Source organism: Pygocentrus nattereri, chromosome 6 (genome assembly GCF_015220715.1).
Source record: "Pygocentrus nattereri isolate fPygNat1 chromosome 6, fPygNat1.pri, whole genome shotgun sequence".
Taxonomy (NCBI): Eukaryota; Metazoa; Chordata; class Actinopteri; order Characiformes; family Serrasalmidae; genus Pygocentrus; species Pygocentrus nattereri.
Genome location: NC_051216.1, coordinates 3,919,774 through 3,932,273, shown reverse-complemented (window position 1 = coordinate 3,932,273; position 12,500 = coordinate 3,919,774). Strand labels below are relative to the sequence as shown.

General features: G+C 42.4%; 1 protein-coding gene across 1 annotated transcript in view; it reads left to right on the top strand.

Annotated features, from left to right (window-relative positions):
• Positions 1 to 12,500, top strand: part of thsd7ba (thrombospondin, type I, domain containing 7Ba) — a 527,193-nt gene that overhangs the window by 465,639 nt on the left and 49,054 nt on the right. The window contains exons 22-24 of the mRNA XM_037539668.1: positions 5,083 to 5,224; positions 8,867 to 8,982; positions 10,756 to 10,873. Of these exons, the coding sequence (XP_037395565.1) occupies positions 5,083 to 5,224; positions 8,867 to 8,982; positions 10,756 to 10,873 (376 nt within the window). The remainder of the gene's footprint in view (positions 1 to 5,082; positions 5,225 to 8,866; positions 8,983 to 10,755; positions 10,874 to 12,500) is intronic.

Sequence of the window (12,500 nt, the reverse complement as noted above, 5' to 3'; positions counted from 1 at the left end):
TAGCTGCGTGTTTGTAAGCAGAACCCCAGCTAATAGAGGAATCCAGCGTTTTATAATTGCCCTGATAGGGAGACACAGAGGGCTTTTGGGGGAAATGTTTCTGGAAAATCAGCAGGCATACAACAAATTGAAGAACAGCAGGGAATTTCCCCCATCTGTGTGTTAGTGAATCAGACACGGCACTGGTCATAACACGATACACTGTTTTTCATTTTCAGTGATTTTTTTTTTTTTTTTTTTTTTTTGCAGCAAAGATGTTTTGCATCAATTTGAATATTTCATATTAACTCTGACACAGAAGCGTAGTCAGAGATACAGTTTCCCGCAGCAATTTTCAAATGAGTGAAATCCAAGACGACCAAAATCAAAATTCAAATGAATCTCCGGCAGCAATGGAGCATTTGTTATTCTAATTAATGTTGTGCTTGAAAAGTTGCGGCGGATGCGGCGCACCACAAGGATGAAATTCAAATGGATCCTCTCAGTCAGTCACCTGATGAGACACAAAGATTTGCTCTGGCCTCTGCAATCAGCAAAATACTGCCAGAGACAACCAGCACATTGTACTGCCCTGTACTGCCCCGCACTGCCCTGTACTGCCCCGCACTGCCCCGCACTGCTTAGCACAACCCCTTACTGACTGGTACAACCCTATACTCTACATCTATTACTCTACTTCCTTATACTACTGCTGACCTGAACTAATGTGCATGGTCTAGAACTATCCTGTAGTCCTATATTCTACAGCACCATGCTACCCTGTACTGCCTAGTACTATCCTGTACTTCCCTGTGCTAAGTTTTACACCCTACTACTACCCTGTACTGTCTAGTCCTACCCTTAAGTGTCTACTAGTAACCTGTACTAGTCTGGACTGTCTAGTATTACATTCTACTTCCCTGTGCTACCTTGTACTGCCTAGTACATTTACATTTACATTTACAGCATTTAGCAGACGCTCTTATCCAGAGCGACTTACAAGAAGTGCTTTGTCAGTCTAGAGAAAGTATCTTTGCTAGTTACCAATAGCTTAGAGAAAAAGACAGTCCTGAGCTCAGATACTGATAGAAACACAGTCACTGCAGACACCAAGAGAAAAAGAACCAGAGTTGAACGCAGAACTCTGAGCCATTCAATGCAATACAATAACAATAAGATACAATACAATAAATGAAATAAGTGCAGCTTATAGTTCAGTGCTCATTTAAGTGCTGTGTGAAGAGACGGTCTTCAGTCTACGTTTGAAGACAGCAAGAGACTCTGCTGTTCGGACAGCCAGTGGGAGTTCATTCCACCACCTGGGCTCCAGTACAGAGAACATTCTCCACGCTCGTCTTCCGTGCACCTTGAAGGCCTAGTACTATCCTGTACTACCTAGTCCTACCCTTAAGTGTCTGGTACTACCCTGTACTGGTCTGTACCATCTAGTACTACATTGTACTTCCATGTGCTACCTTGTACGGCCTAGTTCTATCCTATACTGCCTAGTCCTACCCTTAAGTGTCTAGTACTACCCTGTTATGGTCTGTATTGTCTAGAACTACCCTGTACTTCCCCACACTACCCTGTACCGCCTAATGCTACCTTGTACTTTCCTGTGCTGCCCTGTTGTGTCTAGTACTACCTTGTACTACCTTGTGCCACCCTCTCCTGCTTAGTTCTATGCTGTACTTTCCCATACTACCCTGTACATCTGGGTGCTACCCTGTACTTCCCTGTGCTACCCTGTACTGCCTAGTACTACACTTTAATGCCCAGTACTGTCCTGTACTGCCTAGTCCTAGCCTTAACTGTCTTAAACTACATTGTACTGCCCTGTACTGCCTAGTACTACCCTGCACTTCCCCATGTTACCATATACTGCCTACTACAACCCTGTACTATACTGCTCCATTTATTTCTACACTCTACTACCCTAAACTGCGATGTACTGCCTGCCTATTTACTACTCTGTACTTTCCTATACTTCTTTGTGCTGCCCAGTATTACTCTCTTCTACACTACACTACTGCCTAATACTGCCCTCTACAACATTGCACTACCCTGTAATAACTAGTAGCTACCCGATACTTCTGCATACTACCATGTACCACCTAGCACCACTCACTTCTACTGCTTGATACTACCCTGGACTGCCTTGAATTACCCTGTAATGCTTAGTGCTACTCTATACTTGCCTGTAATACACCCTACTGCTCTTTATAACCTTTTATTCGAAAGTACTACACTGCACTCTGCACTAGTCTGTACTGCATATTATTACCCTATACTGCCTGTTGTCATCCTGTACTTCCCTGTGCTACCCTGTTGTGTCTAGTACTACCTTATATTACCCTGTGCCACCCTGTACTGCCTAGTTCTATGCTGTACTTCCCCTTGCTGTCTGGTGCTACCCTGTACGTCCCTGTGCTACCCTGTACCCCGCATGGACAAGTACAATGCTGTACTGTACTAGTTTCCTGTACTGCCTAGTAATTTCAAATAGTGCTTCGACATACCTCATACTGCCCGTACCACAGGACTGCCCCATCCCATACAAACTCACCTGACCTACCCTCTACCACCCCACACTGCCCGAATCATCTCAGATTACACAGCTATTTTGATCAAAGCCTTATCGAGAGCAGGGTCCACTGCACTGCTCTGCTTTTCCCCTGCTCTACTACACCTGACTCAGCTCAAAGGGGTTTAATAATTTCGCTGACTAGTAGAATCAGACAAGTCAGAGCAAGGAAAACATAAACACGCCACGAGTGGGATGCTGAGGGTTGGGACTGGGAGCCACTGCTTTGCGATTTTTTTATGTTGTCAAGTGTTCAGACAGCATGACGGACACACCAATCATCAGTGCAGCAAATGAGCTCAGCTAATTAACGCTGATTATCTATAATTATCACATGCATCTAGAAAGCCTGGGTGTGCAAATACGGCTGTAGCCGAACAACACTAACGATGGTGGGGGTTTGGGGGGGGGTCCAGATCGGGCCGTCTCGCTGTGTTAGGGCTGCTGAGTGTCTGACAGTGATGGAAATGCTGATTAGCTGTAGCCTGCAGAGTGACCCCCCACTGTCCTCTACGATTGCAGGCTTCAGTGGATTATGAACAGAGTTTCACTGGTTTCAGTCACTTTATTAGAAGCATCTACCCTGTACTTCCACTCACTGACTAATTTATTAGAACCCCTACCTGGGCTACTGCTGCCAAGGCAGCTTAACTGCCACACTTACCAAAGTTTATTAGTTTTCAGGGGGTATTTTGGTGATGTTGTGTGTCTTATAATAGACTGCATGTAGCATTACTCATATTTTATCTCATTACTGGTCTTGTTATACCGAGGATACGGTCAAATTTGGGGGACCGTGCCTGTACACTCACAAGAATCAGGTTTGGAACATTTTTGTTTACTAAGGGGCACAATAGCAGCAATTTTCATTTTCCTCCATAGGGCTATAATTTGTTGCGGTCTGGAATGGAGCTATAGATCATTGTATAGTGTGATCAAATTCTGATGACTTGAAAAGAAATGACAGTAAATGTATAGTCTAGAATATTGATTGTCGTTGAGTACGTTCTTGTTGTTCCCCCCAAAGAGGACTGAAAACTGTAAATCATCCACATTGATTCTCATGCTATCGATGCTGTATGGATTACTATTCAGTAAAGTAACAGCAATTCATATGATCTTTAATTCTACATGCTAGTATATGATTCTTTCTACTGAACTGATTAAGTTACATTTTACATTTACATTTATGGCACTTGGCTGACGCTCTTATCTGGAGCGACTTACAATTTGATCAATTTACACAGGTAGGCGCAAGTAGTGTTAGGAGTCTTGCCCAAGGACTCTTATTGGAATAGTGTAGGGCGCTGATCCAAGCAGGGATTGAACCTCAGTCTACAGTGTAGAAGGCAGAGGTGTTACCCACCACACTATCCAACCACATTAAAGGTGTTAATTTAAAAAAAATGTTTATTTAATAAATCAAGTGTAATGTAAATTCAATGCTAGTACCAGAACGCCACCAAATGTTTCAGCAGTGAATGTGCATAACAGGCAAACACACAAAATCATGTTTGTTTGTTTTTTTAATTAAATTAATATATAAGTTCAAAAAAATTCACTTAATTGCAGAAAATCTGTGTTTTAGTAGTGACAGTTCTTATCGTTTCACACTGATTTTCAGACTTAGGACAGACTCCTGCTCTAAAATGCAGAGGTGTGGCTAAAATAAGGCTCCGCCTACAGACTAAAAGCATTTCGGTAATGCCAAGAACATGTCTGTCACGCGTGGCTCTTCCCTCTCCTCCATGTGCTTTTTGTTTACTTTTTATCATCCATGTGCTTCTTTGTTTTGGGTCTAAGTCCTGCCCCCTTGTTGTCTGACTCCGCCCCTGATCATTGCCACCTGTTTTCCACCTTGACCCTGATTTTGGATTTGCCCGTAATAAAACTCGCTTTGCTCAGCACATGTGTCTGACTCATCGCTCCACGTTACTGTCACTTTTTTATTTTTGAAGTTTTTTTTTTTTGAAAATTTAATTCATGATAAATCTTTCATATTAAAATTAATTTAAAAATATGCAAAAAAAAAATATATATATATATATATATATATATATTTATATCATATTCATATGTGTAAATATAGGGGTTTGTGTTTCGGACAGACACCTTACAATAGAAAGAATCATATAAATGATGATTTTGTATCTATTTAGTTTATTACTGTCTCTATTGATTCCTTGGATTTAAAGACATCAGAACATAATGCTTGTAAATGTCGAAGCTCTGAGTACCTCATTGTTTTTAACTAGTTTGTTTAAGACTGTGGTTTTAGCTAAGTTAGTAGAATGATCGAAATATGTATCATTAACAAAGTGCCATCCATCTGTTGCTGCTACATACTGGTAGTTTCTGACCACACACCAGATATTATTGGTAGTAGGCCAACTGCATCAGCAAGGCGGAGCTACAGAGGATGGGTTTCTGATAAAGTGGCCAGTGCCTGACGTTCTCTTTGCTCTAATAGACTTTTATGTGTTCGCAGCAGTGATGAGTGTTGTTTGTGATTCGTGCAGTCGTGTGAGCCGGACACAGTGCGGATGAGGACCAGACACATGCTCCGCCCCCCTGCTGGTGATGTGGCGTGTCCAGAGAATAACCAGACTGAGCCGTGTGTCGCTAACGGCAACTGCTTCACCTTCCAGTACAACGTCTCAGGTACCGTCACCAAAGCGAAGGAATTGCGCTTTCACTGATACCTGACCTGACACAGTGCGCTAAGCATGCCCTCCAGAGCCGTTCTATGTACCACTGTAACGTGTGTCCTGGACAGGGCTTTATTTGTGAATGACCAGGTGCTGGGACACCTAGTGGTGATGGATCCAGGGCGATGGGCAGGGACAACATTAAAGGTGCATCAGCCCGAGGTTTCCCCATAAAGCTGCAGTGAACCTGGACCCGTATCACCTTGGGAAACGGCTGTGACTGAGGGTGTAGGATGGCAAATGAAAAAGCTTGCTGGTCACTAAAGATAACAGTAACGATGTGACCATTATTATATCAGATGATTATAATTATACTCGAGGAACTACGGTGCTGCACTCTGAGCTGTGTGGATGGCGTGGTTGGCAGCAGCGTGGTGACTTGTGTGCAGCTGCGGTTAGCCAAAGAGGTAACCAAGCAACCAAGCATTGATCAAACCAGCTAACTAACCACCGACAGTAAAAGCACAAACACGAACGTAATGAAATATTCACCACAGCTCACTGATCTGTAGGGTGTCAATAAAACGTTTGTCCGTTGTCCATTGTCAGCCTGTCCATCTCCAGCAAACACAGCTGTGGACAGCTGTGCGCACAGAAAGACCTTATTTTTATTATTAAAACCCAAGTAAGTTCACGTGACTGCAGAAAATCTCTTTCCTTAGTGACGGTTCTTAATGCGTCACACAGATTGTCAGACTTTTGAGACGCGGTGTCACTTCCGGCTCTAAAATGCAGGGGAGTGGCTAAAATAGGGCTCCGCCCACAGAGAAATCAAGTTGTATTTCAGTAATGACAAATGGAGGACAGCATGTTTTCGATATTTCGAATGTTTTTAATTTAAAAAATCGATTCAATTAAATCTTTCAACATCAAAATTGGGGGAAAATTGTGCGTATTATTACTGGAAGTGCAGATTTAGGCAAATTTAGATAGCCGACAAATTTAGATAGCTGGCTCCCTCGTCTAAAACTCCTAAACAAGTGGTTTAATACAGTCTCCCGAGTGACTGATTGTCATACAGTCTCTTTTTTATATGTTTATTTATAGTCAGTGGGGAAGAAATATTTAGCTTTTCCTCTGTTCTGGGGGTTCAGTGCTGCAGTAGGAAGCCCCACCCCTTCAGAATGTTTCTGTCGCTGAATGATTGGATAGTGTGAGTATCCTGTTTGTCGCACCATCTCTTTTGAGGGATTACTACCACTAATATTACTGCTATTAATATTAGTAGTATAATAACTCTGTAGGTAGTCTGACCAGAGGAGGACGGGTCCCTCCTGGTGAGCCTTGGTTCCTCCCAAGGTTTCTTGGGAGGAACTGGCGCCCCTGGCTTGCTCACCTGGGGGTTTTACGTTCATGTTAAAACTCTGTCTTTACTGGAATTCAGTGAAGCTGCTTTCTGACATCATCAGTTGTAAAAAGCGCTACAAATAGATTTGACTTGATTCGATGAAGAATCACCGCACACTCGGTGATTTACCACTGCTTCTGGATCAGGATCCCACATTAATCCCAGCCCCCCAGGATTCTTCGTTGCAAAGCTTCATCATGTCACTGCTGTCGAATCAAAACCTCGTATCTCCAAAACGGTGACTTTACAGGAGGAAGAAAAAACCTACTTTACTTTGAATGTAAGTTATTTTGGGCCGTTACTGTTCATCAAGAACTTTAAACACTATGTAAAAGGCGACCGGTGTTTTCACATTACGTCAAAAACTGAAAACCAACAGAAATGGAGATACAAGGTTTTGCTCCGACAGCAGCGATATATTTAAGTCTAATAAAACCAGCCATATCTATTGACTTTTCTATATTTCAGTTTGTGCTGGGAAAAAAAACTGTAGCAATGAAAAAACTCTGACGCCTCAGACTGAACATATGTTCCATTAATCTATTGCCCTTTTAGTTTTAGTGAAGACTTATGTGGTAATTAGGGGAAACGTGACATGAAGATCGTGATGCCGGAGGCTTGAAGCAGTAGTTTGGCAAACACTTACCCAGTTTTTCCAAATGTAGTTGATCAGCCAAGACAAGTTTGGTGTCTGAAGTTCGCCTCTCCAGTTTTGCGCTGGAGCTATGAGGCCAATGGCGCTCATAAATATTTTATTTATTTATTTAGTCACTTATGTTTGTTGAAAATAGATTTTTTTTTGGCCAAACTTGCTTTAAAGTCAGTGCGAACAGTAAGATTGATGGCTCTCCTTGCACCTTCCCATCAAACAGAGCCGTTCCGGGAACTCCATCATATCTGTAGATACAGCCTGAATTACTGCAGCTGGACATAATGAAGGTGGCCGAGTGGAGACGAGAGGAGAGTGATAAAATATTCCCCACCGACCCGCTGAGGAGAGCGCTGATCTGACCCACTCAGATATCCGCTCTGTAGGCCATTACAGCGTCACTGAGCCGATCCAGCGTAAGACTCCAGTATCCGCCGGGTGTCTTAATCTCCCGATCGTGATGTTTAAAGCAGTTGGCAGCGCGCTATCAGCTCCGGTACAGAGGAGAACAGACCAAGGACAGATGGCCTAGCAGTCTCTATCTCTTTAACCTTCAGTGGCTCTTTCACTCTCTCTGTGTGTGCGTTTGTGTCTCCGTCCCATGTGTATTATAAACGTGTGACACTTTATTATTATAAAAAATAAACTGTATTATTACATATGAATATAAAAAAGGTTTACAAGTGTATATAATACAAATTAATCATATATATTCTTCTATAAAATGCACATGGGGCAGTCGTGGGCTGGAGGTCAGGGATCCAGTCTCGTGACCGGAAGGTCGCCGGTTCGATCCCCAGTGCCGACAGTCCATGACTGAGGTGTCCTTGAGTGAGACACCTAACCCCCAACTGCTCCCCGGGCGCTGTGGATTGGGCTGCCCACCGCTCCGGGCAAGTGTGCTCACTGCCCCCTAGTGTGTGTGTGTTCACTAGTGTGTATGTGGTGTTTCACTGCACGGATGGGTTAAATGCAGAGGTGGAATTTCCCTGTTTGTGGGACTAATAAGGGTCAATTAATCTTAATCTTAATCTAATCTTAATATGAGAGAAATATATATAAATGTGTATATATACACATTCACAGACACACACATATATATGTGAATATGTAAATATTATACAAAGATATGTAGATTATTATTATTATTACTTATATACATATATATTGATCACATTATTATATTATATAGCTATTTACATGTATATGATACATATGAATAATATTATTATTACATTATATCAGTACTTGCATCTATATAATGCATAAAAGACATCATTATTAAAGGGGTGGGTGTGTGTGTGTGTATATATATATCGCTGCTGTTAGAATAAAACCTTGTATCTCCGTTTTTGCCATAGCTTGAAAGTGCCTGTTTGCCTTTACACCGTGTGTAATTCTCATGATGGATGGACCAAAAGAAAAAAGAAAATGACCCAAAATGACTTGGAAAAAGTTCTGGTTCCATTGACTTTCATTAAAAGTAGCCATAAAATACGTATAATAATACATATAATTATATTGTTATTATTATTATTGTTATTATTATTAGTAGTGTCTCTGTGTGGCATGAATTCAGCCCTCTGTGTGTTCCCCAGGCTGGAGTAGCTGCATGCTGAGTGAGAGTGCGGTGTGCGGAGAGGGTCGGAGGACGCGGCTGCTGGACTGCACACGCAGCGACGGGCGAGTTCTGGACCTGAGTGTGTGTGAAGAGGTAACCATTAACGTCCACTCTACACACCATTACACACCACGCCACTGAATTACACCCTTCAATGGCATGTACTTCAAATCAGCCGTGACCCGCTGTTAACCCCCCACTGCGCCCACAGCCCAGACACTTCCAATGCAGCGCTGAGTGAAGCGTCCACACTAATAAACCCTGACCTCTGATCACCAGTTCATGAGCTGCAGGTCATAGGAGTGAATGGCTTTGACCCTTAGAAGCAGCAGTTATTGCTGGAGATGAGAGTCATGCTGTAGTGTTTTTGCAAATTAATTCAGACTCATAGCTTAACGAATGGAGAAACTGCAGATTTTAAACCTTCAACCCAGACCACGTTGGGCCGTCTCCAAACTGTTCCCACAAAGTTGGGAGCGTGAAATTGTCCAGAATCTCTTGGTGCTGAAGCTTTAAGAGTTCCTTTCACTGGAACTAAGGGGCCGAGCCCAACTCCTGAAAAACACCCCCACACCATGATCCCCCCTCCACCAAACTTTACACTCGGCACAATGCAGTCAGACAAGTACCGTCTCCTGGCAACCACCAAACCCAGACTCGTCCATCGGATTTCCAGACGGAGAAGCGTGATTGGTCACTCCAGAGAACTCGTCTCCACTGCTCTAGAGTCCAGTGGCGGCGCTTTACACCACTGCATTCCACGCTTTGCATTGCGCTTGGTGATGTAAGGCTTGGATGCAGCTGCTCAGCCATGGAAACCCATTCCATGAAGCTCTCTACGCTGTTCTTGAGCTGATCTGAAGGCCACATGAAGTTTGGAGGTCTGTAGTGATTGACTCTGCAGAAAGTCGGTGACCTCTGCGCACTATGCCCCTCAGCATCCGCTGACCGCTCTGTCATTTTACGTGGCCGACCACTTCGTGGCTGAGTTGCTGTCGTTCCCAATCGCTTCCACTTTGTTATAATCCCACTGACAGTGGACTGTGGAATATTTAGTAGTGAGGAAATTTCCCGACTGGACTTGCTGCACAGGTGGCGTCCGATCACGGCACCACGCTGGAATTCACTGAGCTCCTGAGAGCGACCCATTCTTTCACTAATGTCTGTAGAAGCAGTCTGCAGGCCTAGGGGCTCGGCTTTATACACCTGTGGCCATGGAAGTGATTGGAACACCTGAATTCAGTGATTTGGATGGGTGGCTGAATACTTTTGGCAATACAGAGCATATATGAATAATTACTTTGACATTTTCTTCAAGAAATTAAGATTATTGATTATATTTTCCCCCCTGGTCCCAACAACTATACACACACACACACACACACACACAATCTGCTGCAACAGGTTTTCAGTGCTTTCCTTAACTTATATGTTTTTTAATTTAATGAAAATTATTATCATTATAACAATTTTTAATAATATTATAGAAGTTAAAACAGTTTAAAAGTATTTTTCTTTTAAATCAAACAGTGTCATTCTTTATTTATGTAATTACATACGAGTAATTATGTAATGTAAATGAAGCACATCACTTCTGTCGGAAGAAAACCTTGTATGTCCATTTTTGACATTTTCCAGTTTTTGACATAATTTGAAAATGCCTGTTGCCCTTTATACTGTACGTACATTTCATGATGAATGGACCACAAGAAACGGCCCAAAACTGCTTGGAAAACATTCTGGTTCCATTGACTTCCATTAAAAGTCAAGTAGGTTACCATGTTGGAGATACAAGGTTTTGTTCCATCAACATCAATATAGGAAAACCATTAATGTTCAGGGTTCATGTCCGCTCTGCTGTTTCAGCTGGGACTGCCTCAGCCGTGGAGTCTCGGTGAGCCCTGCCAGGTGGACTGCCCGGTCAGCTGCGTGCTCTCGGAGTGGTCACTGTGGACGGAATGCTCACACACCTGCGGGAACCAAGGTAGGAGCTGAACTCGACTCTGTGGAACGCTTCTCTGGTGATAATCCCTCGATGAGCTGCATCTGAAGACCTGAGACTGTAATGTGATCAGAATTAAGACGTGATGGATATTGACTTTTACTATTACACACAGGCCTTCAGGTGGGCTTCCTGGTATGGAAGACCCCTCCTACCAGGGAGAGGAGAAAGTAAATCGGCCATGGTTTAGCAGAATGCCAATATTTTGATTTAGTATCTCGGAATAATGACTTATTGTCTCTAAATTCCATCTTATGTGTCAAACCATTGACTTATATGCTCATTTTTAGTTTATATCAAAACTAAGGATGTAATTTTTTTTGACATAATAAGTAAAAACTTTAAAAACTAGATTTTTTTTTGTTATTTGTTATTAAAAAGTAAATAAGTCTTAAATAAGCTGGAATTTCAAGATGATGATGATTATAATAATAATAATAATAATAATAATAATAATAATAATGTGCTGTAGATGGTTCTATATAGAACCTTTTTGAAAATGGTTTCATGTAGCACCAAAAAGTGTTCTTCTTTTGTGACAATGTCTAGGTTACAACAATCGAGGAACCCTTTTTGGTGCGCTATAGAACATTTTTATACCACACATTCTGCATCATTTCACTGGGCAAAGAACCACTTAAGCATGGAAATGGTTTTATGTAGGACTCATGGTTCTAAATAGAACCACTGCCTTTACTAAAGAACCCTTGAAGAACTTTTTTTAATTGTGCAGTTACATTAAAAGTGAAGTGCTAAAGATGAAGGACGGAGAAGACAATTAGAAAATGACATTATTACACCTTCAGGAGCTGCAGGGACTTCAGCGCAAGCCGGTTGATCTGATTGGTTAGTGTTACTGCTACTGAGAGCTGATTGGTTAGTGTTACTGCTACTGAGAGCTGGTTGGTTAGTGTTACTGCTACTGAGAGCTGATTGGTTGGCGTTACTGCTACTGAGAGCTGATTGGTTAGAGTTACTGCTACTGAGAGCTGATTGGTTAGAGTTACTGCTACTGAGAGCTGGTTGGTTAGAGTTACTGCTACTGAGAGCTGATTGGTTAGCATTACTGCTACTGAGAGCTGATTGGTTAGAGTTACTGCTACTGAGAGCTGATTGGTTAGAGTTACTGCTACTGAGAGCTGATTGGTTAGAGTTACTGCTACTGAGAGCTGATTGGTTAGTGTTACTGCTACTGAGAGCTGATTGGTTAGTGTTACTGCTACTGAGAGCTGATTGGATAGTGTTACTGCTGCTGAGAGCTGATTGGTTAGTGTTACTGCTACTGAGAGCTGATTGGTTAGTGTTACTGCTGCTGAGAGCTGATTGGTTAGTGTTACTGCTACTGAGAGCTGATTGGTTAGTGTTACTGCTACTGAGAGCTGATTGGATAGTGTTACTGCTGCTGAGAGCTGATTGGATAGTGTTACTGCTACTGAGAGCTGATTGGTTAGAGTTACTGCTACTGAGAGCTGATTGGTTAGTGTTACTGCTACTGAGAGCTGATTGGTTAGTGTTACTGCTACTGAGAGCTGATTGGTTAGTGTTACTGCTACTGAGAGCTGATTGGTTAGTGTTACTGCTACTGAGAGCTGATTGGTTAGCGTTACTG